General features: G+C 53.4%; 4 protein-coding genes and 1 non-coding gene across 5 annotated transcripts; 1 reads left to right on the top strand and 4 right to left on the bottom strand.

Moving 5' to 3' along the window:
• Nucleotides 1–1,474: 1,474 nt before the first annotated feature.
• On the bottom strand, nucleotides 1,475–6,126 carry ASPACDRAFT_80234 (uncharacterized protein; the record flags this gene model as incomplete). The annotated part of the gene is made up of 4 exons (XM_020205607.1): nucleotides 5,832–6,126; nucleotides 5,686–5,776; nucleotides 2,294–5,623; nucleotides 1,475–2,241 (listed from the first exon to the last, which is right to left on the bottom strand). Coding segments are annotated over exons 1-4 (4,145 nt in total), but the record flags the coding sequence as incomplete, so codon positions are not given.
• Nucleotides 6,127–7,589: 1,463 nt separating this feature from the next.
• On the top strand, nucleotides 7,590–9,507 carry ASPACDRAFT_80233 (uncharacterized protein). The gene is made up of 7 exons (XM_020205606.1): nucleotides 7,590–7,703; nucleotides 7,857–7,871; nucleotides 7,967–8,083; nucleotides 8,135–8,166; nucleotides 8,224–8,341; nucleotides 8,395–8,591; nucleotides 8,644–9,507. The coding sequence occupies exons 1-7, from the start codon at nucleotides 7,664–7,666 to the stop codon at nucleotides 9,136–9,138; spliced, it is 1,014 nt and encodes a 337-aa protein (XP_020054449.1). The 5' UTR covers nucleotides 7,590–7,663; the 3' UTR covers nucleotides 9,139–9,507.
• A 415-nt stretch (nucleotides 9,508–9,922) lies between these two features.
• ASPACDRAFT_t221 lies at nucleotides 9,923–9,993 on the bottom strand. The gene has a single exon. It is a non-coding gene; the product is annotated as a tRNA-Gly (tRNA).
• A 535-nt stretch (nucleotides 9,994–10,528) lies between these two features.
• Nucleotides 10,529–14,035, bottom strand: ASPACDRAFT_80232 (putative nuclear serine protease HtrA2/Nma111). The gene is made up of 4 exons (XM_020205605.1): nucleotides 13,475–14,035; nucleotides 11,095–13,398; nucleotides 10,833–11,030; nucleotides 10,529–10,751 (listed from the first exon to the last, which is right to left on the bottom strand). Exons 1-4 carry the CDS (start codon nucleotides 13,886–13,888, stop codon nucleotides 10,578–10,580), a joined length of 3,090 nt encoding a protein of 1,029 aa, XP_020054448.1. The 5' UTR covers nucleotides 13,889–14,035; the 3' UTR covers nucleotides 10,529–10,577.
• Nucleotides 14,036–15,148: 1,113 nt separating this feature from the next.
• ASPACDRAFT_62360 (uncharacterized protein) lies at nucleotides 15,149–16,537 on the bottom strand (the record flags this gene model as incomplete). Its single annotated transcript, XM_020203779.1, has 2 exons — nucleotides 15,149–15,852; nucleotides 16,288–16,537. 2 exons carry the CDS (start codon nucleotides 16,535–16,537, stop codon nucleotides 15,149–15,151), a joined length of 954 nt encoding a protein of 317 aa, XP_020054447.1.
• Between the last annotated feature and the right edge of the window lie 4,279 nt (nucleotides 16,538–20,816).

The following is a 20,816-nucleotide window of genomic DNA, read 5'->3' as shown; positions in this document are numbered from 1 at the left end:
GATATATGAGCCTGGGAATGCCGGACTATCTGTCTCTGAAGCTGCATCCGAAAGTCTCACTTGAAAAGTTCCATCATTCAACATACTCAGTAGATGCTCGAAAGGATGCTAGATGTACTGAGTAGGTTTAAGTAGATATTGAGGTGACCCACTTAACTTCGAGAAGTTCGAAAGGTGGAGTGGGTATGGGTTCCTGGAGTGCCTTAGACCCACCCCACTTGGACCTAGTACTGTACGTCGTAAAAAGTAAGACTGATGTTATCCTCACGAGAGGTATAGCAGTGACACTACCCCAGGTCAAGTTCAATACAATATCTACAGATACACGCACCCTCCAAACACCCTCCGACTCAACTCACCCCGAATCCAAAACAAAGCCAGAAAAGATCTAGAACCCCCAACCAATGTCTCGCAAACCAGCAACCAGCCCAGCCCAGCCCAGCCCTCGGTGGATGAATCAGAACCCAATCCAACCCAGCCAAAGTCAAGCCGAACCAAGACAAACACTTACGGTCTAGTCTTGACTTCAGCGGTCAGGTCAGGTCAAGTCAAGTCAGGCCAAGTTCCCAAGACTGAAACCGAAACACAACCTCTCCAATATTCTTTCAGAACACTCTAGACCGCTCTGTCGAAACTAACTGTAACTAACTGGGACTCTTCCATCAGCATCACGCTGTACGTATCATACACCATGCAACCCGCGCAATTCGATCTATTTATTTCATTTCAAGAACCTTGAATATCCTAATTTACTAATGTCTCACTGAGCAGGCACCCACCGTAAGACAAACGAACCCCCAGGCCCGCAATGGAGAATCGGTACAGCCACCCCCCCCCCCCTCCTCCAGTCTTACACTACCCAAGCAGTAGCAACAACAACAACCACAAAGACTCGAGAAATAGTAGCCTGATCCTCTACAGAACACTTGGCCGACACAGCCTCGTCTGCCCGGCTACAGTCAACTCGTCCCTTCCAGGGGTTGTTTTACCCCTCCCTGTCAGATCCTCTTTTCCCAATGTATGCAGTAGTACAGTACCGCATCCCGGAACCATCCTCAAACATTAGGAGACACATTGACGGATCAAGTCTAGGCCCGGGGAAGGGCTAGAGGGACCCGACCCGACCCGGCCCCCGTCGGTTGTTCGAGGCCAGTACCAGTACCAGCACGGCACAGCACCAGCACCAGCACCAGCACCAGCACCAGCACGGATCATCCATCCCAGCGATCCCAGCGATCCCAGTGGGGATTGGGGGACGGGGAACATCCGCTATTACTGTTACTTGGGATGGATGTGCAAGGATAGGAAGACAGGGGAGTCGAGTCCGGTGGGCGATCAGAGGCTAATGCTCCTGACTATGTCATGGTAGTACGGGATACAATGCTGTGTTGCCCTCGTCGAATCCCTCGACGGGTTCGAGCCGCCACCTTCACGAGCACCTACACAAATGCTTGGGAGAGCAGGCTAGATCGGTCTAAGGGTAAGTGCATAGCGTGATTGTGTGTGTAGCTAAAACATGAAACCTAAGTCGAATATGAACAAACGCCAGACCGGTTATGCCCACCAGCCGTTGCTCGCAGAATTCAGTTCCCCAGTGACCCCAAAGAAAAAAAGACCCAAAGCCCCCGTTGTCATTCACAAGATAAAATGTCCATAAAATATCACACAGGCGTGAAACCGGGTAACAGCAGATTAGTTAAAGGTCCAGCCACCATTGAGACGCAAGCGTTGACGCTCGGCCAAATCGCGTCGGATCTCATCTTGCGTGAGTCCGTCGGGGCCAGACCAATGGGCACTACTGGTGCGCTCGCGGAATTTCTTGATCTTCTTGTCCCCCTTAAACGTCTCCTCCAGGGAGAATGGGGCAATAGGGCCAAAAATAGAGTCCGCCTCCATGCCCTCCTGTTGTCGCAGCAGCGACTCCAACTCTTTCGGCTGGGCCCATTTGGGCACAGGAAGCATCTCGGCCTCCGAGTCCTCGTCTTCGCTGTCTGTGGCAATCTCGGGTAGGTTGATGTTCTCGCCGTTGGGATAGCTGGGCGACTCTTTGACCTGGTGCTTCTGCGATGAGCTGGCAGCTGGCGTCCGATGCGCAGCGGGCGGTGCCATGGGCGGTTCTGCGAATGGGATTTTGCCACTGGCATATTTGGACATGTCCATAGGATGCGCAGGTCTTTGCGTTTGTCCAGTCTTCAGAATCGAGGTTGGTGGCTGGCTGTAGAATGAAGGCTTCTTGGGCTCCTATAAAGAGGTTAGTAATGAAACCATGTACCATCGAACAACTCGGAATTACCTTGCGGATGTTGGACTGGCGGATCGGCGGAGCCATTGTAGGGCGCATCGAGGACATGCGATTCTGTTCGTCTTCTGTCCTTCTGCGCTTAGACTCGCCTGCCGGTTGCATCGTGCCCGTCTTCAACGCCGTAGGCCGCTGGTTAGCCTCCTCGTCCAGGCCTCTCTTAGGAGGCTTGGCCGGGTTAGGCTGAGGTTGGTTGACGGAGCGATGGAAAGGCTGGATGGATCCGAGACGAGAAGCTGGTCTCATGGTTCCCAGCTCACTTCGCTGAGCAGCCTGGGAGGCCGGTCTCTCCGCATGGGTTTCAGGCTGTTGGCTTCCTTGCCTCTCCAGCCTCCGTTGGCTCTCAAGTCTCCGCTTCTCGATTGCCTGAAGTTGAGCGGCTTTCTTAGGGTCTTCAGCAACAATTCGCTCGCGTCGTTCGGCCTCTGCGCGACTGCGCATGTCCTGGCGACGAGCTTCCTCTTGCTGCTGGGCCGCTCGTTTCCGTTCAAGCTCACGGCGCTGCTCCTCTCGACGCCTGGCCTCGCGTTCCTCCTGTTCACGCTTTCTCTCGCTTGCAAGTTGAGCCTTGCGCTGTGACTGAGTAGACATAGAACTCTTGAAGCTGCTATTGGAAGATGCAGTGTGTAGTGAGGAGTTGCTCGCCTTCTTCTTCAGGGTAGGTGGCTTCACCGCAGAACCCGGTGTCGGAGCGGGGACACTGGACTCCCGCATGCCAGAAGACATGGTTGACGATCCCAGCGTTATGGGCCGAGAAAGAGCACTGCCCACACGAATGGAGACAGGCTGAGGTCTGGGCTTCTGGAGTGTGTCGCGAGTGGGTTTGACAGGACGACCCTTTGCTTGCTGTTGCTGCGGGATAGACGATGGGGCGGCGGGCTTGGATTCAGTTTCCGTAGCATAGTCTGTTTCCTTGGATGACTTTTGCAGTTTGGGCAATCTCTGAGATGTTGGTGCAGCGGGGGCCTCGGAAGTTGCCCGAGACTCGTCTGCAGAATACTTCTCCTGTGCAGACCGGAGTTGCATGGACCTCTTTTTCTCATGCTGCCGGGTTTTCTCGGCCAGTTCCTCTTGTAGTTGGCGTTCTTCGTATCGTTGACGTTCTTCTTGTCTTTGGCGTTCCTCTTGTCGCTGACGTTCCTCTTGCCGTTCACGTTCCTCGAGCTCCATCTGCCTACGCTTCTCTTCTCTCTCGGTAGAGCTGCGGGTTCTCCGCCCTTCCTGGCGTGGGGGGCTGAGAAGCTGGGCAGACTGTGGTCGCTGCGCCTTATCCATCAACTCGCTAATGGGACGACCACTCGGTCGCAATCTTGGTTGTTCCGGTGAGGACGCTTCCTTTCGAGCCGCAGCTGCTACACCTCCAGTATTCGTGAACAAGCCCTTCGCAGATTGCACGATCGACTGGAGCCTCGACTTTGAAGCACTCAAGGGTCCATCCCATCGTTCCGGCGCGGGAGAGCCAACAGGTGTCGTCGACAACTGGGAGTCAATATGAGCAGACGCGCTCTTTTGATGACCAGGACGTTGTGGAGAAGAGTAGAGAGGCGTTGTCGACTTTCCGCGGCCCACATCCGAAGCGCGCTTTACGGTAGTTGTTGTTGTTCCCATCGCACTTCTCGCATTATCTATAGCAGAAGAACGATCGTCCTCGGCAGCCCGCAGAATTCTAGCCCCCGACAGCTTGGTGTCTTTGCTGTCGGTTCGTTGGTGTGCCTGTGTGTTCGACCGATAGGGCGAGTTCATTGGTTTGATCCAGTCGTCATCGATCTGCATAGGCTCCGCAATTGGCGCATCACGGGGCTTCTGGCTAGGAAATTCTGGTCTCGTCTCGGGCTTGGAGATGGGCAATTCGGGATAAGTGACCTGCGCGGTTGATAAACGCGAGACTGCAGGAATGGATTTGGTGGGTCGCGATGGCTGCATTTTACCCAGCATGCTTATCTTCTCATGCAGCCTTTGAGTAGAGGACTTGGCATGGACCTTGCTGGCTTTCGTGTCAACGTCCGATTCTCCGTCATCGGTTAAATCCTTATTGTCGTCGACATCCATCTTATCGTTATGTGCGGTGTCATCCTCCATGCCAGACTGTGTCGTTCTGTGTCCTCCAGTCTGCCTACCAAGATAGCTCCCAGTGTTGCTAAGTTTAGAAATCTCCAGATGGCTTGTGCGAGACAGCCTTGAACCTCCCAGACTCTTCTTGGTCAATGGCTCGCGTGCAGGAAGTGACGCAAACGAAAGACTACTCTTGCGAATGGGGGGGCGTGCCGGAGGTGAAACGTCCGAGGGAGAACCGATATCGTCAATATCGAGAGCCATTTCATCCTTAGAATCCTCCTTCCCTTCCTGGACAGGCTCGGCAGCAGGTGCGGCGGGAGTCTTGGCAGGTGAGCTCGGCTCCACGGCTTTGACAGGCTCTTCCTCTGCCTCAGGTTCTGACACTGGCTGGTGAATGAGCTCCGGTACTGTCTCTCGCTCGCTGTGTTTCTGTTGCTCCTGCTCGTCCTGTTGCACGGGCTTGACCTCTGGCTCTGGCGCTTGTTGCAACTCGATTTCCTGTTCGAGCTCAACTTCAGGCTCCTCAGGCTCCTCAGACTCCTCCCGTTCCTGCCGTTCCTCGAGTTCCACACTTTCCTCACGCTGGATCTCACGCTGAATTTCGGGCCTAGCCTCGGGTTCGGCCTGAACTTCAGTCTCAGGCTCGGGCTCATCTTCGGGTTCTTCCACGGTTTCTGTCTCGAGCTTCTCCTCAAGCTCAGATGCTGGCGTGGCAGCGGACTCTTGTTCCTTTGACTCCATTTGAGGCTGCGAGTGAGAGGGCGCGTTTCGGTTCGGTGTTGGTTCGACCTGCTCGGGTTCAACTGTTTCGCCTCGGTGGCGTACATTCTCTTGGGCGGAGTGGAAGGAGTTTGCTGTCATGCGGCGCATGTCTGGTAGTTGAGTATGTTCTTTCGTAGCGATGGGCTCGGTCTCCATCGGTTGTGTCGATGTTTGGGATTCGGGCTGTACTTGTGTCAAGACAACATCGTCGTCCTCATCCTCCTCCATTTCTTCCCCCTCGGGCATGCCATGATAGCCGGAGTCGGTATTGTACTCCGGGAAGGAATTGAAATTCTTGCTCAAGTCGGGATATGCGGGTTGAGCTGCTTCATTGGTGGTGGTAGTTTCAGGTTCCGCCACGGGAGTTGGTGCTGCAGGGGGCGCAACGGGTGCCTTGGCGGGCGAGCGTTGAACTGCCGGGCTTGCAAGGGGTTTGCTGTCATACTTGCTTTCGAGTTTGTTCTCTGTTTTGCTGTTGTGTGCAGAGGAGAAGATCTCGCTCAAAGGCTGTAGACAGTAAGCGATGAGCCCGCCAATGCTTTCTAGGAGTAGAGAACGGGTCGACGTACCACACGAGGCTCGGTCGCATCACGCTTTCGCGCAGTCCGCGGGGTTTTGCCGCGCAATTTCCCTGGGGTCTTAAACGCATCGGTGAAGTTACTGGGCGAGAGTCAGCATCGGAGAACGGGATCACGGGTATGCGGGCGCAACGGACAATTGGTTGGTAGAGAAGATCTCGGCCATATGCTCATTCAACCAATCCATCTCATGGCGCACAGGATATTCGACCTCTTCCATTTCCTGGTCCACAAGCTGCATACAGTTTTCCTTTTCGGATGAGATCCACGCTGCAGAGCCGACGGGCTTCTGCGCCCTCGCGCCGGTCGCAGCCATGGCGATGTAAACAAACGCAGATTGGGAATCGGAGTCGTCAAGAAGACATTAAAATTAATCGTAAAGGGTCGAGGGCAAGCGGGCCCGGTCTAAAGGTTAGTGACAGTCGAGAAATGGAGCATGAGACCGTGGTGTGTCGGCGAGGGTTAATGGTGGGCCGGTGGGCTTCAGGCCTGTCGTCCGGAGTTTGAAGCATCAAAACATCGGCCAACGCGTGAGTCCCGCTCCATCACGTGACCTCTATATTTTGGGTGCCTGGCGCTTAAGGCACCAAATTCTGAGCATAAACCATCCATACTTGGCATAGCTTACCAACTTATCATTCTGGTTTGTGCTGGCTATGGTACTATTACTAGCTAGCTATCCAGAAACAGAGTGATTCTTCTTCTCCACTACAATTTTGCTCTATTGCTTGTAGCAAGTCTTGTTGCTGCCTAGCTAAATTCCATGCACTTAGCAAAGTGGAATTGCCACGCGACAGCTTCCCCCGATTGCCTCTCAAAGGACCAACTACTCCGTACATAGAACAACTACTGAGCGCTGTGAAATATACTTTCGTGACATCATTCATGGCCAGATCTAGATTAAGTGCGGATGATGTGCTTTTCGGTACAGTGCGCCTCCACCAAATGGTCGCCGACGCAGCTTATGATCGGATGCTGGCCCCTCCACAGCTCAGCACCAAGCGCTGCGTCACTTGCACCAATATCCCAAGCGTGTATAGGCTGCCGGGTTGTGCTGGATTCCGGTTTCGTGACAGTCACCTATGGAAACATTTACAAAAGCGCTGAATGGTTCTCAATTAGAGGCGATTGTGAGCGGATGCTGACTGATTGAGGTGTGACCGGCGAGTGACATCATCCCAGCCCAGACCGAAGTAAACACAACCGAACAATGCGTTTGTGGACTATAGAGGTGACTGGGGAGGAGCTTCGTGGTGGAGATAATGATAGTGGTGGAACTTGAATCGGTGATGAACTCGAGGGTGTCAGTCCTCTCTCAAGGTTCCGACGGATGAATTAGCTGGCAGATATTGAGGACAAGTCTGGGATCTTCGACCTGCAGAGCATGCATCTCAATGCACGAACTCCTGCTCGCTGGATGGATTGATTGATGGATGCTGGATGAATGAGCTCTGGAAGGATCTTCTCCCAGCAGTGAGTCCCTTGCATAAGCGCACACACACTGTCTTATTCAATCAGTCAATTCAAAAGTCATAAGCTGGGTTATATCAAAGATATAATTAGTTTGGCCATGCAAGTTAATCCGAAACACCGGTCGAGGCCATCACATGTTCGTTTGGTTCTGTTCGTATTGGGGAAGGCAAACGAAATATTACTGTAGAGTCAAACCTAAGGCACACGACCAAATCAAATCCGCCCGCCGGCTCGACCCCATTATTGCATCACCTTCTCTCCTCTCACTCTCGCCCTCGTCCTTTTTTCTTCATCTTCTCCCCCATCCCCGCGTCAACTCAAGCTCTTCTTATTCTATTCTCTCTAATCCCCTTCTTTCGGTGTTCAACTGCAGTCTCGTCTGCCCACCCATTCCAACCGCCGCAGCTACCTTTGGCTCGAACTTCTCTCTATTTTCCCCTGACAATCCACCCTTTTCCTTATCTTTCCAGCTTTCCGAACCCACACAACTTTCGTCATGGCTGCTGACGTGAGTTATCCCAACGTGAACGGCCATGGTAAGGTACGTATCCGAGTCTTCTGGTCAGTTGCATTGGGAGAAGAGCGTTCTCAAGCTAATGTTTCGCCTGATCTTCAGTCCCACACATCTCGCATCTCACCGAGAGTTCGAAATCGAGTTACACAAGCTAACCACTGATCCCTCCGTCTAGGTACTATTACCAATGGTAAGCGCCAATTCCTAATCCCGGCCTCTTCCCTGGGGGGAGAAGAATTTGTTGCCATACCTCAATTGCATTCGAGCTGACAGCCAGTCTCATAGGACCTCTGGCCGACAACATCAAATCCGAGGCGACCCGCACCAGTCAAGAGCTGCGCGAGCTGCGCAACGCAGCAGTGACTCCCTCCACCAGCGCCGCGACCGGCCAGCCCCTAACTTGTATGTACCACTCACACTTGTGCCACGCCGCTCGTCGCTAATTCCACAAAGACTACCACTCCCTGCTGTACAGCCTCTTGAGCGTGAGTGACTGCGAATCCATCCCACACAGACCAGCCCTAACAGATATTCCAAACTAGTGGGAACAACCCCGAGCCACCGCCGTCTCCTTCATCAGCGTTGTAGCTTTCATTTTTGCCGCCCGTTACCTTCCGCTCCTTCGATGGTTCTTCAAATTTATCTATGTGGTTCTGGGCTGTGAGTGGAACCTGCACAACATATATTTCGACGGGGGACTAATACTTGAACAGTCACCGCTCTCGCTGAGCTGGGTGGTCAACTCGCTCTGAAGCAAAGCGTCGTCGGATCTTTCCGCCCTCGCAAATACTACACCGTTCCCAAGGAGACGGTCGAGGCCGTGTTGGAGGATCTCGAGCAGCTTGTCGATTTCGTTCTGATCGAGTTCCAGCGCGTTCTGTTCACCGAGAACCTTGTTCACACCATCGCTGTATGTCAATGCTACACCTGTGACACATGGTGCATCGCTAACCGGCCGCTAGGCTTTCCTCGCCGCTTTCTCCGCCTACTGGTTGATCAAGTTCCTGCCCTTCTGGGGTCTCTCCCTCATCACCGTCACCATTGCTTACTTGGGTCCTTTGGTCTACATCAACAACCGCGAGGTCATCGATGCCCAGATCGAGCACCTCCAGGAGATGGTCAACAGCCAGGCCCACCAGCTGAAGGACATCGCCGAGGAGCGCACCGCCCACGCGACGGGCATCGTCAAGCAGTACGTCGAGGACTACAGCGCCAAGGCCCAGGGATTCGTGCACCGCCGCTCCGCTTCGCGCTCCGTGACCCCCGAGGTGGCCAAGGTCGCCAGCAACCCCGTCATCAAGAAGGAACCCGAGGCCGAGCCTGAGATCAAGATCCCCGACTTCCCTGAAGCCCCGAAGGCTGAGCCCGTGGTTCCCGCCGCTCCCGTCGCTCCCTTGGCCGAATCAATTGAGCAGCCTGCCGTTGAGGCTGAGGAGAAGGAGCCTCTACTGGCTTAGGGAGTCGGTCGTGATGCGGAGTGGACACGGTTTGTTAGCTGCCTCAGTTGATGTGGTAGTTCTGACTAAGGGCATTGAGGAGTCGACTGTGATGGCATGCACAGCCGACTTGAGGCTGGGTAGTATGTATGCGGTGGTGTAGTGTGTGTACGATGGCAAAACGAGACTTCGTTAGCCGTGGTGGTTAACGGGGACGTTTTTCCCTTGTACTTTTCTTTCTACTTTTTTTCGTTTCATTTTTCTCTTGCTCGCAGGCCGACTGCGGAGTATATCTTTCTGTTTGGGTTCATACTTATATTTCATGCGTGTATGGCAATTTTCTTATCTTCTGGGAAAGTCAGACTGGTGTAGGACAGCAGTCATCCTCGTGATTTCAGTAGTCTTTATGAACGATGCCTGTGTAGACAACGGAGACAACCGAACCACGACCCAGGTAAGATCAGCAATCCAAGCACCCCGAATGCCCACAGAAGAACAGAAAACACGGGACCCCCATCGCGGAGAATCCGTCCCCCGAGCTGCGGTGCAGTGACAGCGCATTCCGTTGATGTTGATGGAGGGCGGTGTAACCCCAGCGCATCCTTATCCGAAAAAATGATGGACGGGCACGTAGTCGATCGAAGGAGAATGCACAGCATTAGCAGCAAGGGGGGTGGGGGCGGATACTGAGGGGTGACGGGTGCTATAACCACCGCGCTAGAAAGATGCCTCAGCGAGCGGCAAAATACTCCGCCTACAACAGAAGGTAAGAGGGGGAAAAAAAAAAGAAAAAGAAAAATAAGAGTGCATCATCCGTGAATCGAACACGGGCCTCATCGATGGCAACGATGAATTCTACCACTAGACCAATGATGCTGGTTGATATAATCTTCTTCCGAGTTTGTCATTATATATGCGTTTGTAGCGCAGGATCGGTTGGTAGATTGCGCGTCACTTTCTGTATTGGATAGCGTTGGGGAAGAGGGAGCTCTGGGGTTTTTAGTTCTTGATGTATATTGTTCCGGGGAAATGTAGTTTTTGATATGCGCTGGGGTGGTTTGGGGTCGTTGTGTTTCGGATAATCGTTGGAATGGCGGATATATAAAGTATATACTCCGTACCTTCTGGGAGGTTGTGCGCGATTTGAGCCGTGTTAATGGAGTGTCCAGGCTGACATTGCTAGGTATCCATTCCAATACAACGACTATTACTGATTATAGACGGAGGTTAATGTATTCCCAGCTCACACCATCAGCACCGACACAGCAAGCACGAATTCCCCGACTCTACAGGCTAAAGCGCATACGAGCATAGCTCTACTTGCAAAAGACGAGATACATATCTATCCATTCATATAACGCTGTAAGTCTATACTGTACATACAGAATGAATTCCAACCGTGTAGATACATCGACAATCACCTACAGAAACCACCCAGAGAAAAAGGGTATGACTCCCCCTTACTCAGCCTCCGGCTCGACATCACTGACACCATCGAAGCCCTCATCCATGGCGTCGGGGTTCAAGTTGGCCGCATCCGGCGCAGCGCCGTCGTGGTGCTTGTCCTTATCGTGGGAGACGGTGCGCCAGCCCTGCGGGGCGGATGAGTCTTTCAGGTATTCGGACATGGGGAACTAGAGGAATGTGTTAGACGGGGGATGGTCATTGCTGGCTTCAGGGAGGGGAAGAAAGGAGGGGGGGCTGTTGCAACATACGTAGTGATCGTTCTTCTTCATGGTCACCACCCAGGGGACGTTGTCGAAGGTCACCGCCCGGAGACGGAAGTATGTGTTGTCGGGGATCTTGCGGACCTCTTCGACGAAGCGGTCGAGGTTCGGGGTCGGGGTGCCGTTGACGGCGGTGATGAAGTTCGTGGGCGAGAGGCCGTATTGGTAGGAGGGGGAACCGCGGCTCTGTTGTCAAGGTGTATCGTTAGTGATGGGGTGGAAATGAACGGTGGAAGGACGGACAACGTACCCTGGCACTGACGTAGACCTCGCTGTGGAGTTTGGAGATCTGCTGACGGACGGCGTGATGGGGCTTCTGGAGGACAGCACCGCAGAAGACCACGGCGCGGTCGGTTTCCAAATCCTCCGTCGGCACCGTGGGGACTTGGATGCGCATCTCCTGGCCGTTGCGCACAATGAGCGCCTCCAGGGATTCCTTCTCATACATGATGTCCAGCTCCGAGACACGGGTGATCAGCTGCCCGTCCAGGGTGAGGATGATGTCACCCTCCTCAAAGCTGTCTACAGCCTCGGAGGCAAAGCCTGGAGGCGGACAGTCCACCTTGCGGACCATGAACAGTTGATGCCGGGCGGGGTTCGCCCGCGTCACTTTCTCGATCCACTCCTCGGACACGCCCATGATGCGCGCCTGGCTCATCTGCACCACGTAGCTCTCCATGTTCAGGATCCGCAGCGTGGGCATCTCGCCTTGCTGCACCTTGGACAAAACAGGCAGAAGAGATGGCGTCGCGAAGCCCAGATGATACTCGACGTCCTTGTGCGAGTTCCCCGTGCGTTCGCCGAGGTAGTTCAGCCAAAGGGCGTGCACCGTGCCATCCTCGCCGACCAGTACACCATTGGAGCACTGTCCGCTAAGACCAGTGTCTACCGTGATGGCGTCCAGGTTGATCGCACGGTAGCGCGGGGCCGAGGCGTTGGCCGGAATCGACACGGTGGTAATATCGGTGACGGCGGTCTTGGCCACCACGATGCGGAAGTTCTGGTTGAATCCGACGAAGATAGTGTCCTGACCCTGCTTGATGTACTCAGTGCTGAGCTTGGCGCTCTGCACCGGAGCCTGAACCAAGCTGGGGTCATACTGAATGATGCTGTAATTCTGGAGAGGATGCAAGAACACCACCTTGGCGGTGACAATGATCGAGTCAGCTACGGTGACGTTGATGTCGCAGAGGTCGTACGGAACAATGGCACGCGAAACCACGACCAGTCCCTTCTCGGCGTCAACGACCAGACCGAATCCCGTCTTCTTGGCTTGAGGATAGCCGTCCAGCTTAAGAGGCATCGTACACGACACGCGCACGAAGCTGCGCACAATGGCAGCGGCAGCAGGTTGACTCACCCCATCAAGCTGGATAAAATCAGCTTTCCTCGGCACAGGAGGCAGGGCGGGAACGGGGTCCGCGAGATCAGAGAAATCCCAGAGTCCAGTGGTATCATTGCGCACCGCCAACCGCATCTTCGGGTGCCAGTGTCGATCGATATAGACAATGCTGGTCCCGCGCGTGTGAAGATCGCGGATGTGGCGATACGAGATGACCACCCGCGAGCGATCAGGGATCGTCTTCATCACCTCCACAAACTCATCCAGTGTCCGCGTTGGCCGCTTATCCACGGAGTCAATCAACCATCCCGACAGGGTGTTTTCCAGCTTGAAAGACCCGGCGGCCTCGCAGACATAGACGCCGCGGGTAGCGATGGCATACAGACGTGCCTGTTGGTAGGACAGGTTATGGAACGTGCCTCCCGCCACTGTCACGAAGCGGTCGGGCGTGATGGCATGCAGGTCGCCAACCTGGCACTCCACCTCCACATCTTGACCGCCTCTTTGCACGAGCAGACGCACCGTCTGCCCGACGCTCGAGTCCAGGATATCGTCCAGCCGAATGAACTGAGTGAGCAGCTCCCCGTTGACCTTCAGAAGCACGTCTCCCTCCTCCAGCTTTCCATCTGCCGGGCCTTCCGGCAGGATGATCTCTGCCACCAGCATGCTGGTCTCCGTGGGAGCTGCCTTGCGCACGGTGGCCTCCCACTCAGGCGTTAGGCCCAGCCGACGACACTCGTCGAACGGCTTGAGAATCCACTGTGTCTGAATGGTTCCTCGCGTGACCGGCTGACCGCGACGGATGCATTCCAGCGCACGCAGCGGCCGGTCCAGCGGGAGGAAGTAGTCCGTAGCTGCGCCATCTGCGCGACCGCCAGCCTGCAAAGCAATTGCGTGGCCATCGATGTTCACGACAGGACTGCCGGAACTACCACCACTCGCTGCCGCAGCGGCCTGAATGTAATTGGTATTGAAATCACTGTATCCCTCGCCGTATTCCGGAGCATTTCGATCCAATCGACTGATGACACCAGACAGAATACTAAGCTTTTCTCCTGCGTCGTTACCCACGACACGAATCTCCGATCCGACCTTGGCCGCATCCGGTTGTAGTTTCAATTCCTTCAAGTTCATATATCGAATCGCTTTCGGGTCGAACTGTAAGATGCCGAAGTCGTGAACAGGATCTCGGTAGATCGGGCGAACATCACACTAGTCTGGTTAGGGCTGCATAGAACAATGGAGATGAAAAGCCTGCGCTTGGGTTGATAGGGCTAAGCCAACTCACTTCTTCATGGTTGTCGAAAATACAGTAACCCCAGAAAGGTCCGGGACATACCACGTGTCGATTCGTCAAGATATAACCCCGCTCCGCGTCGACTACAAAACCAGTCGCCTGACTGCTCATCGAAAGTTCCGTGTCAAAGGAGCACGTCTGACAGAAGTGGATCGACACAACGCTTTTCACGACCTCCTCAATCGTTGCCTGCCACTCAGGCGAGTCGGCCTGTGCAGCTCCCAGGGGCAACACCCGGCCAGCATCCTCTTCTTCCTCCACATCGTAGACGGTTCCATTCGCGGGGGTGGAGTCGCCAGGCGTTAATGTGCTGGTTTCGGGACGGAGATGCTTTGCGGGCCGCTCGGCGGGCGCGGCGATCGAGCTGCGCTTGCGCTTGGCGCCTGCGTCACCATTCATATCCATTTGTAACGTATGACTCTGACGACCACGGGGTCTGAGAGATAAAGCTGCGAGCGAAGTGATGGAGCGAGTGGAAATAGCGCTGGAATTGTTGATTTTCCTCGGTGCTATATCACTTGACCACAGACCGGAGCTGTGACGGGGAATTCGCCGCGGTTTAAGGCAGCGATGAGGATAAGGTAGTATGTGGCGCGAGGAGGAAGAGTTTCGAGGAAATATAGAGGTAGATAAACGGCTATAAATCGAAAGTGAGGTGAGGTGGTGCCACGGTATATCAGAAGAACAGGAAGTAGTCGGCGAATGTAGCGGCGGCGGCGGCGGCGGCGCGGCGGGAGACGAAGAGGTAGCGGCAGCTACTGGAGAGAGAGCGATGGTAGTTTTGGGTGTGTGGCTAGTAGCGACAGACAGTAAGCTCCTTCTGTAGAGTCGGAGCGAGACGCAAGACATTCACAAGGTCCTCAAGCGACAAAGACTGTTGCAGGAAATGAGAAATGGAGGAGGGGGGAAAAGCTGAAAGAGTGACGAACTGCAGGGCGGAGAACTGACTTGAGGCAGAAAAGCTCAGGTAGGCGGTCAGAGGAAGGCTGTCGACTGATTGGCCATCCACCCTCCACCGCCCGTGGAGCTGCAGCAACAGAGTCTGATGACCAGATCAGATGGATTAGCGCTGGGAGAAACCTGACAGGGTCAACGCGGTATGCATATAATCAGAATAGTAATTGTAGTGGTGGCAGTGGAACCTATCTACATCTCTATCAATGCATGGCTATAGTACACTTGAAGGCTGCCTCCCTTCCCTACTATGTCTTCTTTACTTCAAACCCGGGCGTCTGGTGGCAATCGCTGCAGTCCTCCACCCAGTTCTAGCTATCATTGTGCCTGATCTAAGATCCTAATTGCTTGCCCGACTTCATGAGACTCATCATGTTGTCTGAGACAATCAATCCACGGAGACGCGTTCTCCTACAGGGCGAGCTCATATCAGCCCTTGTTTGATATCGAATTGGCGCTGGTCGACGAAGTCCGGTTCAGAGATCATAGTGTGATGTTCGCAGTCAGCACTAGTTCAAACCAGTACCCTATGTATCGAAATTCAGGTCGATACTAGCCTCCACTACGTGACAGAAGTGACAGGGAAGCTTCAAATCCGTTGTAGAAGTCTTCAATGAAAACTTTTGTTCAAGGGCGACACTTGCGCCCGTCGCCAAGGTGCCCTCGGTCATCTGCAGGGTCTAGTTGCTCTGTCTAGCCAAGGGTTGGTGTTCAGACAACTGTCTCGGTAGCGGGGGAAGGGCTGGGCCGCCCGTTTCCCTGCAGGGCTTGGGGACTAGGCTGAGGTGTTCCCATGCTACCTTGTGTCGAACGAGGACATAATTCACTGAGTCGGTTGTAGAGATCGGCCATTGAGGGCATATGTGGTGGTGGTGTCATGATAGCAGGGCCGCCAGGAGCAACACCACCAGACTTCTTAGCTCGGTCGGCCACGGTTGCCAAATAACCCAGGTTGGCTTGCAATCGTCGCATACATTCGACATACTCCGGGCTTGGGCGCTGGTTAGATTTGTCGGGAGTCTGCTCCGAGGTCGGCGACGGGTTGGATTCTTGAGAGCCCTGCGGAGTAGGCGCAGTCCCAGCCTTGCCGGCTGCCTGAAGATTTATGACTTCCTGCAGCAGCATCGAATTGATATCCAGAAGAACCGTCACCCGGGCCTTCTCTCGAGCAGCCGCGGCAGGCGACTGGGGGGCAGAAGGAGACGAATTTGGCACTGGGTTGGGTTGCGGGGTCGGTCTCGGTTGTTGCGCTGAAATCATGTTGGTCGAGGGAATTGAGGCCAGGTTGGAAGAAAATGATTGTGCAGCAGTGCCAGAAACCGCAGCAGCTGAAGTCGCCTGGGGAGGAAGAAATTGGCCCATCGAAGTCGGGACAGGTGGCTGGGCAAATGGCGCCGCGAAGTTGGCGTGGGGTCCTGCAAGTCCATCCCGTTGATTAGCGGCTTGTCCCTGCAGCCGACATTGTGTCTAACTTGAGACACTTGGGCTAGCAGCCCAGTGTAGCTCCATGAGCGACAACAGCTGAAAGGCAACTAGGGTGACAAGAGGTGACACGATAGTGGAGATCCGCCCAACCATTGGCCCTGTAACGTAGCGAGAACGCAACCAGACCGGGTCAGATGCGGTAGAGTCGATATTGGAAATGATGTCCAATGCGACGAAGCATTTGTTGATCTAAGGAGGCCCAGTGGGTGGGGAAGCAATAAGGGGAGAGGGGAGGCGGGAGAGGAGGGATAATGGGGGTACAAAGGAGGTCACAGCAAGTATTGAAGTATCGAGGATGGGCAAATCAGATAAGAATGGCATTAGGAGAGTACCACTCCCATGACAGTGTGGTGATGACAACGTACCTTGTGATTGCTGGGGATAGCCAGTCGGCATCATTGCTCCACCGGGGCCGGCCTGCATAGGCACGGAATTGAAAGAATGCGGTAATTGTTGCTGAGGAGTCATATGAGAGGGAGGTGTAGACTTAGGCTGGGGAAATGAGGGCATGGCATTTGGATAGTAAGGGAACTGTTGGGGACTTTGAGTCGTGATAGGAAAAGCCGCGGTCTGCTGCATCGCAGCTGGGAAGCCGGAAGGATTATTCGAGTCCATGGCTGATGGATGATGTGAGAGAAAACTGCTGGACGGAGGGTCCCAAGCTTCCGTTCCCCTCTCTTTGCTCTCTCTTTTTGGTTTGTTTATTCTTCTTTATTCTGGGCGAGAAATCGAACAATTTTTTTTTTGGTTTTTTGTTTTTTTAAAAAAGAAATAAACCTTCGTCGGAACAGGTCCGTAGAAAGTCAGTGTCAGAGTTCGGAGCAGTTCTCTGACTCGCGGGAATCCAGGGATGGACGGAAATGCGACACTAAGCCCGGGTCCCTAAAGCCTTAGTGGCCTGTGAACGGTGGCTTTAATTGCCTATGGGGTTTTCTGGAACAATCCACGGAATCGAGACTGAGGGGGAATTAGGAGCAAATAAAAATGCAAGAAAATCACCAAGGTCAATTTAAGATTAGAGAGAGGAGAGACGATGGGAAAGGAGGGGGGGCGTTTGATTGGGTCGATGGAGGGGACACGACAGAGAGGCAGACCGACTGAAAGGGGAGAGAGGAGGAGGGGTGGAGGAGGAGATCAGGGGAGCGAAGAAAAGGCGACCACTGGGGGGTGTAAGTGGGCGAGAGGAGCAAGCTGACAGCTTAAGCCCAAAGGGAATAAATGCGGTATGCAGGAAAGGAATAGATAATAGCAATAGTAGGGGAAGAATGACAGACAGACAGACAAGACAGTCAGTCATGGATCGAAGGGCAGTGCGAACAGTGGAAGAGGGAAAGGGTCAGGACTCGGGAAGAGATTTGCTGGCCGGATTCAGACTGATCAACCTGCGAACGATTGGATGATAACACATGGCTTACCATTCGTCCGGGCGGGCCGGCTGGTGGGGTTCCAAGAGTGGTGGGAAAAATCCACACTCAGTGGCAGCACAGGTCGCCTACTATCTCTTTAATTTATGAGAGATAAGTTAGTTAACTACTCGGTAGTTGTTGACAAAGTTCATACTCCGTAGATGGATGATCAATTAAGTTATGTGAGCAGAGTACGGTACTTAGTTTAGGTATGATGTCGGTTAGTGGTCGGTGTATACACGACAATCAGCTGACATCTTCATAATTGGTGTATTATGAGCGTAACATACACGGTTACAGGCACATCGACTATGTAAGAGAGATACGGAGTAATCTTCGTACAAAACAACCTTGTGCACCTGAGGCACCCCATGGATGATGGTTTGCCTTCCTGCCTCGTTCGGAAGGCACAGGCACAGTCGAGTCACTGCTCTTGACTGTGTAACCGAAAGCTCCAGGCTTCATCTCTCCCTCTACCTCACCTCTCTCCTCCCCACTATCTACTGGTACTGCTCTCAAAGTGCACATCATCTTTAGACCCGCAGGGTGAGCCCGCCAATAGAGGGCGAAGCACGTATGCCACCTTTTTCGCTTCAAATATACGGACACTACGAAGGGCTCGAGGCCAAGTATGGACAATGGACAGTTCCAGCCATCACCTTGCGAAGACGGAAGCGGGCGAAATCCCCCAACTATCGATCGTTCGCAATAGTGTATGTTCTGTACAGTAAACTCACTGTACTTTTGAGATCAGCATCCCGCGGCTGATCGTCCTCGCAGATCGGGTAGTCTTCCAGAAGCCCCGGTATTAGGGTCATCGAAGGTTTCCGATGAAACTGATCTCAGGCCCTGCCATTCTCAGAACCAGTCTCGGCTCCTCTCCTCCGTACCAGGGTGGGTGGCCACTGGCATCTGTCATACCGATGGAGCCAGCCAGCCCCACGCAAATTGATCCCTCACTCGCACTAGCCCTCCAGTCGGTGACCCGTGCTCAATTGTACATGTACGTCGTTTCCAGACTCTGGGTCTACCAGCGCTCGAACCACCTACCTACCGGTGGCGTGGTTGGTGTGTCTACTTTCATAGAGAACTGAAGAACTTGCAAGGTAATGACAAGAAACCACTAAGTTATTTCTAACATGATTTTCTCAATGTTATCAGGATCTACCTAAGTGAAGCTGCTTACTAGACGGATTGTCTTCAGTTCTCACTAGGATAATGTGCCGAGCCGGTATGATGCTACCACGATTACCGTTGAATACACCATTAGACATGCTCCGAATGCGAAACACGATGCATCAAAGCCACCAGTGCACTGTCAAGTAGTGGTCGGACTGTTGATTCTCTGATTCTCTATCTATCAATAATCCATAATAATCCATAATAATCCATCCTCGGTGATACAATAGTCTCGAGGGCAACCACGAAGGACGGCTGAGGCCGTAACTCGATTGATGTCTTCGCCTCAACGAAAGTGTTGTTATTAATAAATCGTGCTAACCGTCCATGGATGGCGATGGAGCGTGTAATAGTCGAGTCGCTACGTCCGGGAGGCTTCCGACATGCATGACTACTGAGCGCCCAGCCAGAATGACAGGTCATCTAATCATATGCAATACGCGACCCGCTGCAGTCCATCCAACAGACTCGTCAGAGGTCTTACCCAAAAAACCCGAATTTGTCTATACTTGGGCCCAACGGAGAGGGCCGCCCCCGTGAACGATCATGGCGTTTCCGAACGCCCGGTAGCTGGTAGTATGGCCATGTCTTTGTTGCTCGCACACCAATCGTGGAGCGACCAATGGTGCCACTAAACAGAGTCGTCCTGTCGCCTTGGGAGATTACAGGGGTCGTCTGAGCACCCTGTACCCCGTACTAAGCTAGATCTTGATCCTCTAAGCGAATTCGAGCTTTGTGATTTTTCGCGAATCGGAACTTCGGCCGGTGACCAGTCATAACCTTGTTTTCAAATATAACAGGTGACGCCGACGGCGAGCTGGAAGAATGCGTGGCCAATAACCTCGGAAGCTCGCAAGCATGTTCAATGCCAGCACTATGAGGGTCTATGTGCAGTACTCCGTAAACAACTCCACGCCCATCGTGGACTCCATTTCCATCCTTGAATGTTGCCTCTACGCACCATTGTCGGACATTTGACCGACAATGTACAGTACTTACCCAGCGCGTCAGACGAACCAGGCTCCCAATCTCCCAATAATCCGCTTCGGGAAATTTGCCATCCATCCACGATGACCACCAAGTACCGCAATGTGGCAATGAACGATTGGAGTCTAGACCTTCTACTTGAAGCGATGTCTATTGACAAATTGACGCCTATCATGTGGATAGCATAGGTGACAACCAGCATAGGCGAAATGCCAACAACTCTTTGGGATAATGCCCGTGACGAGACATGACAGGAAGGACCGACTGCAAATAGAGAACGATAGCTTTCAACTGAGCATTTAGACTATCGCAAATTTTTTCCGCACGCAACTTCACTCTCTATAGTTCGTTGTGCTACCAATTCATTGCGATTAGCTCTGGTGCCGTCCTATGAGTATCTTGGTGGGTCACTTCCAGCCGGGGCGGATCCACACATCTAACTTTCGACTGATCGATTTGTCCCAGAATGATCATCAGCGTTCTGCATGGCTGATGCTTCGCTGTGAGACAGCTAGGGACCACGTAAGTACGTTAAACGGTCATTCAGTCAGCACTTGGCTCTATCCTGTAACTACTTGGGCACCTCGATACGACGTAATGTTCGACGGTGTCAAGAGGCCAGTTTCTCGCGATGTTCATCCTGGGTTGTCACCCATTGCACTGATTCGCGTCTACAGGCCCATTCGTGTTGTTTCCCGGATGAAGCTAACGGTACGATCAGTGTCTGACACCCGATGCACGAAGCAAGGAGGGCAGGGTTAGCGGGATTAAGTCATTCGCTAGAGAGGCAATTGAAGTGATAGGCGAAAATTGATTACCGGGATTGGGCAGTGTACCTTGTGAGGATCATTCTCCACCCGAACTACTCCGTTCTATCACTCCGACTCGAGGCAGTCTCAATCTACGGAGTACCGTAGATAGACATACTACCAGCGCTTGAGGGACGGCTACTCTCTGGTCGTCCATTATTCGCACTGTATGCAAAATGGAGCTTGAAGTGCCGGTGAGTGAAGGATCGACAATGGCAAAGACCTTGTGAAAACGAATCAATTGCATTTACGGGGTAGCGGCCATCGGCTCGCTCCCCAGGAACTGTCAGCTATACGGGATCCTTACCTATTCAGGGAAGACTCGAGCGGTACTTTTTACGCTCTCCAATAGTTATACCTGAGTGGAACAGCGCAGAAAGGCATTAGTGTTCACACCTGAATGCAAGAGAGCGGATGGGTCCCCATCCGCTGCTGTGCCACATAGGGCCACGCATTAGTGACACGGCTTGGATGCATCCATTGGCCTAGCTTCTATAGCACTGATTTTCTCTT

Source organism: Aspergillus aculeatus (genome assembly GCF_001890905.1).
Source record: "Aspergillus aculeatus ATCC 16872 unplaced genomic scaffold ASPACscaffold_12, whole genome shotgun sequence".
NCBI classification, from domain to species: domain Eukaryota; kingdom Fungi; phylum Ascomycota; class Eurotiomycetes; order Eurotiales; family Aspergillaceae; genus Aspergillus; species Aspergillus aculeatus.
This window is presented reverse-complemented; position numbering and strand designations above follow the sequence as displayed.

Coding starts and splice junctions, on each gene's coding strand:
- ASPACDRAFT_80232 (XM_020205605.1), bottom strand. CDS start 13,888: ATGGATATGAATGGTGACGCAGGCGCCAAGCGCAAGCGCAGCTCGATC. Junction 13,399..13,474: donor TTTTCGACAACCATGAAGAA/GTGAGTTGGCTT, acceptor TAACCAGACTAG/TGTGATGTTCGCCCGATCTA. Junction 11,031..11,094: donor AGGTCTACGTCAGTGCCAGG/GTACGTTGTCCG, acceptor CCTTGACAACAG/AGCCGCGGTTCCCCCTCCTA.
- ASPACDRAFT_80233 (XM_020205606.1), top strand. CDS start 7,664: ATGGCTGCTGACGTGAGTTATCCCAACGTGAACGGCCATG. Junction 8,084..8,134: donor GACCGGCCAGCCCCTAACTT/GTATGTACCACT, acceptor AATTCCACAAAG/ACTACCACTCCCTGCTGTAC. Junction 8,167..8,223: donor TGCTGTACAGCCTCTTGAGC/GTGAGTGACTGC, acceptor ATTCCAAACTAG/TGGGAACAACCCCGAGCCAC.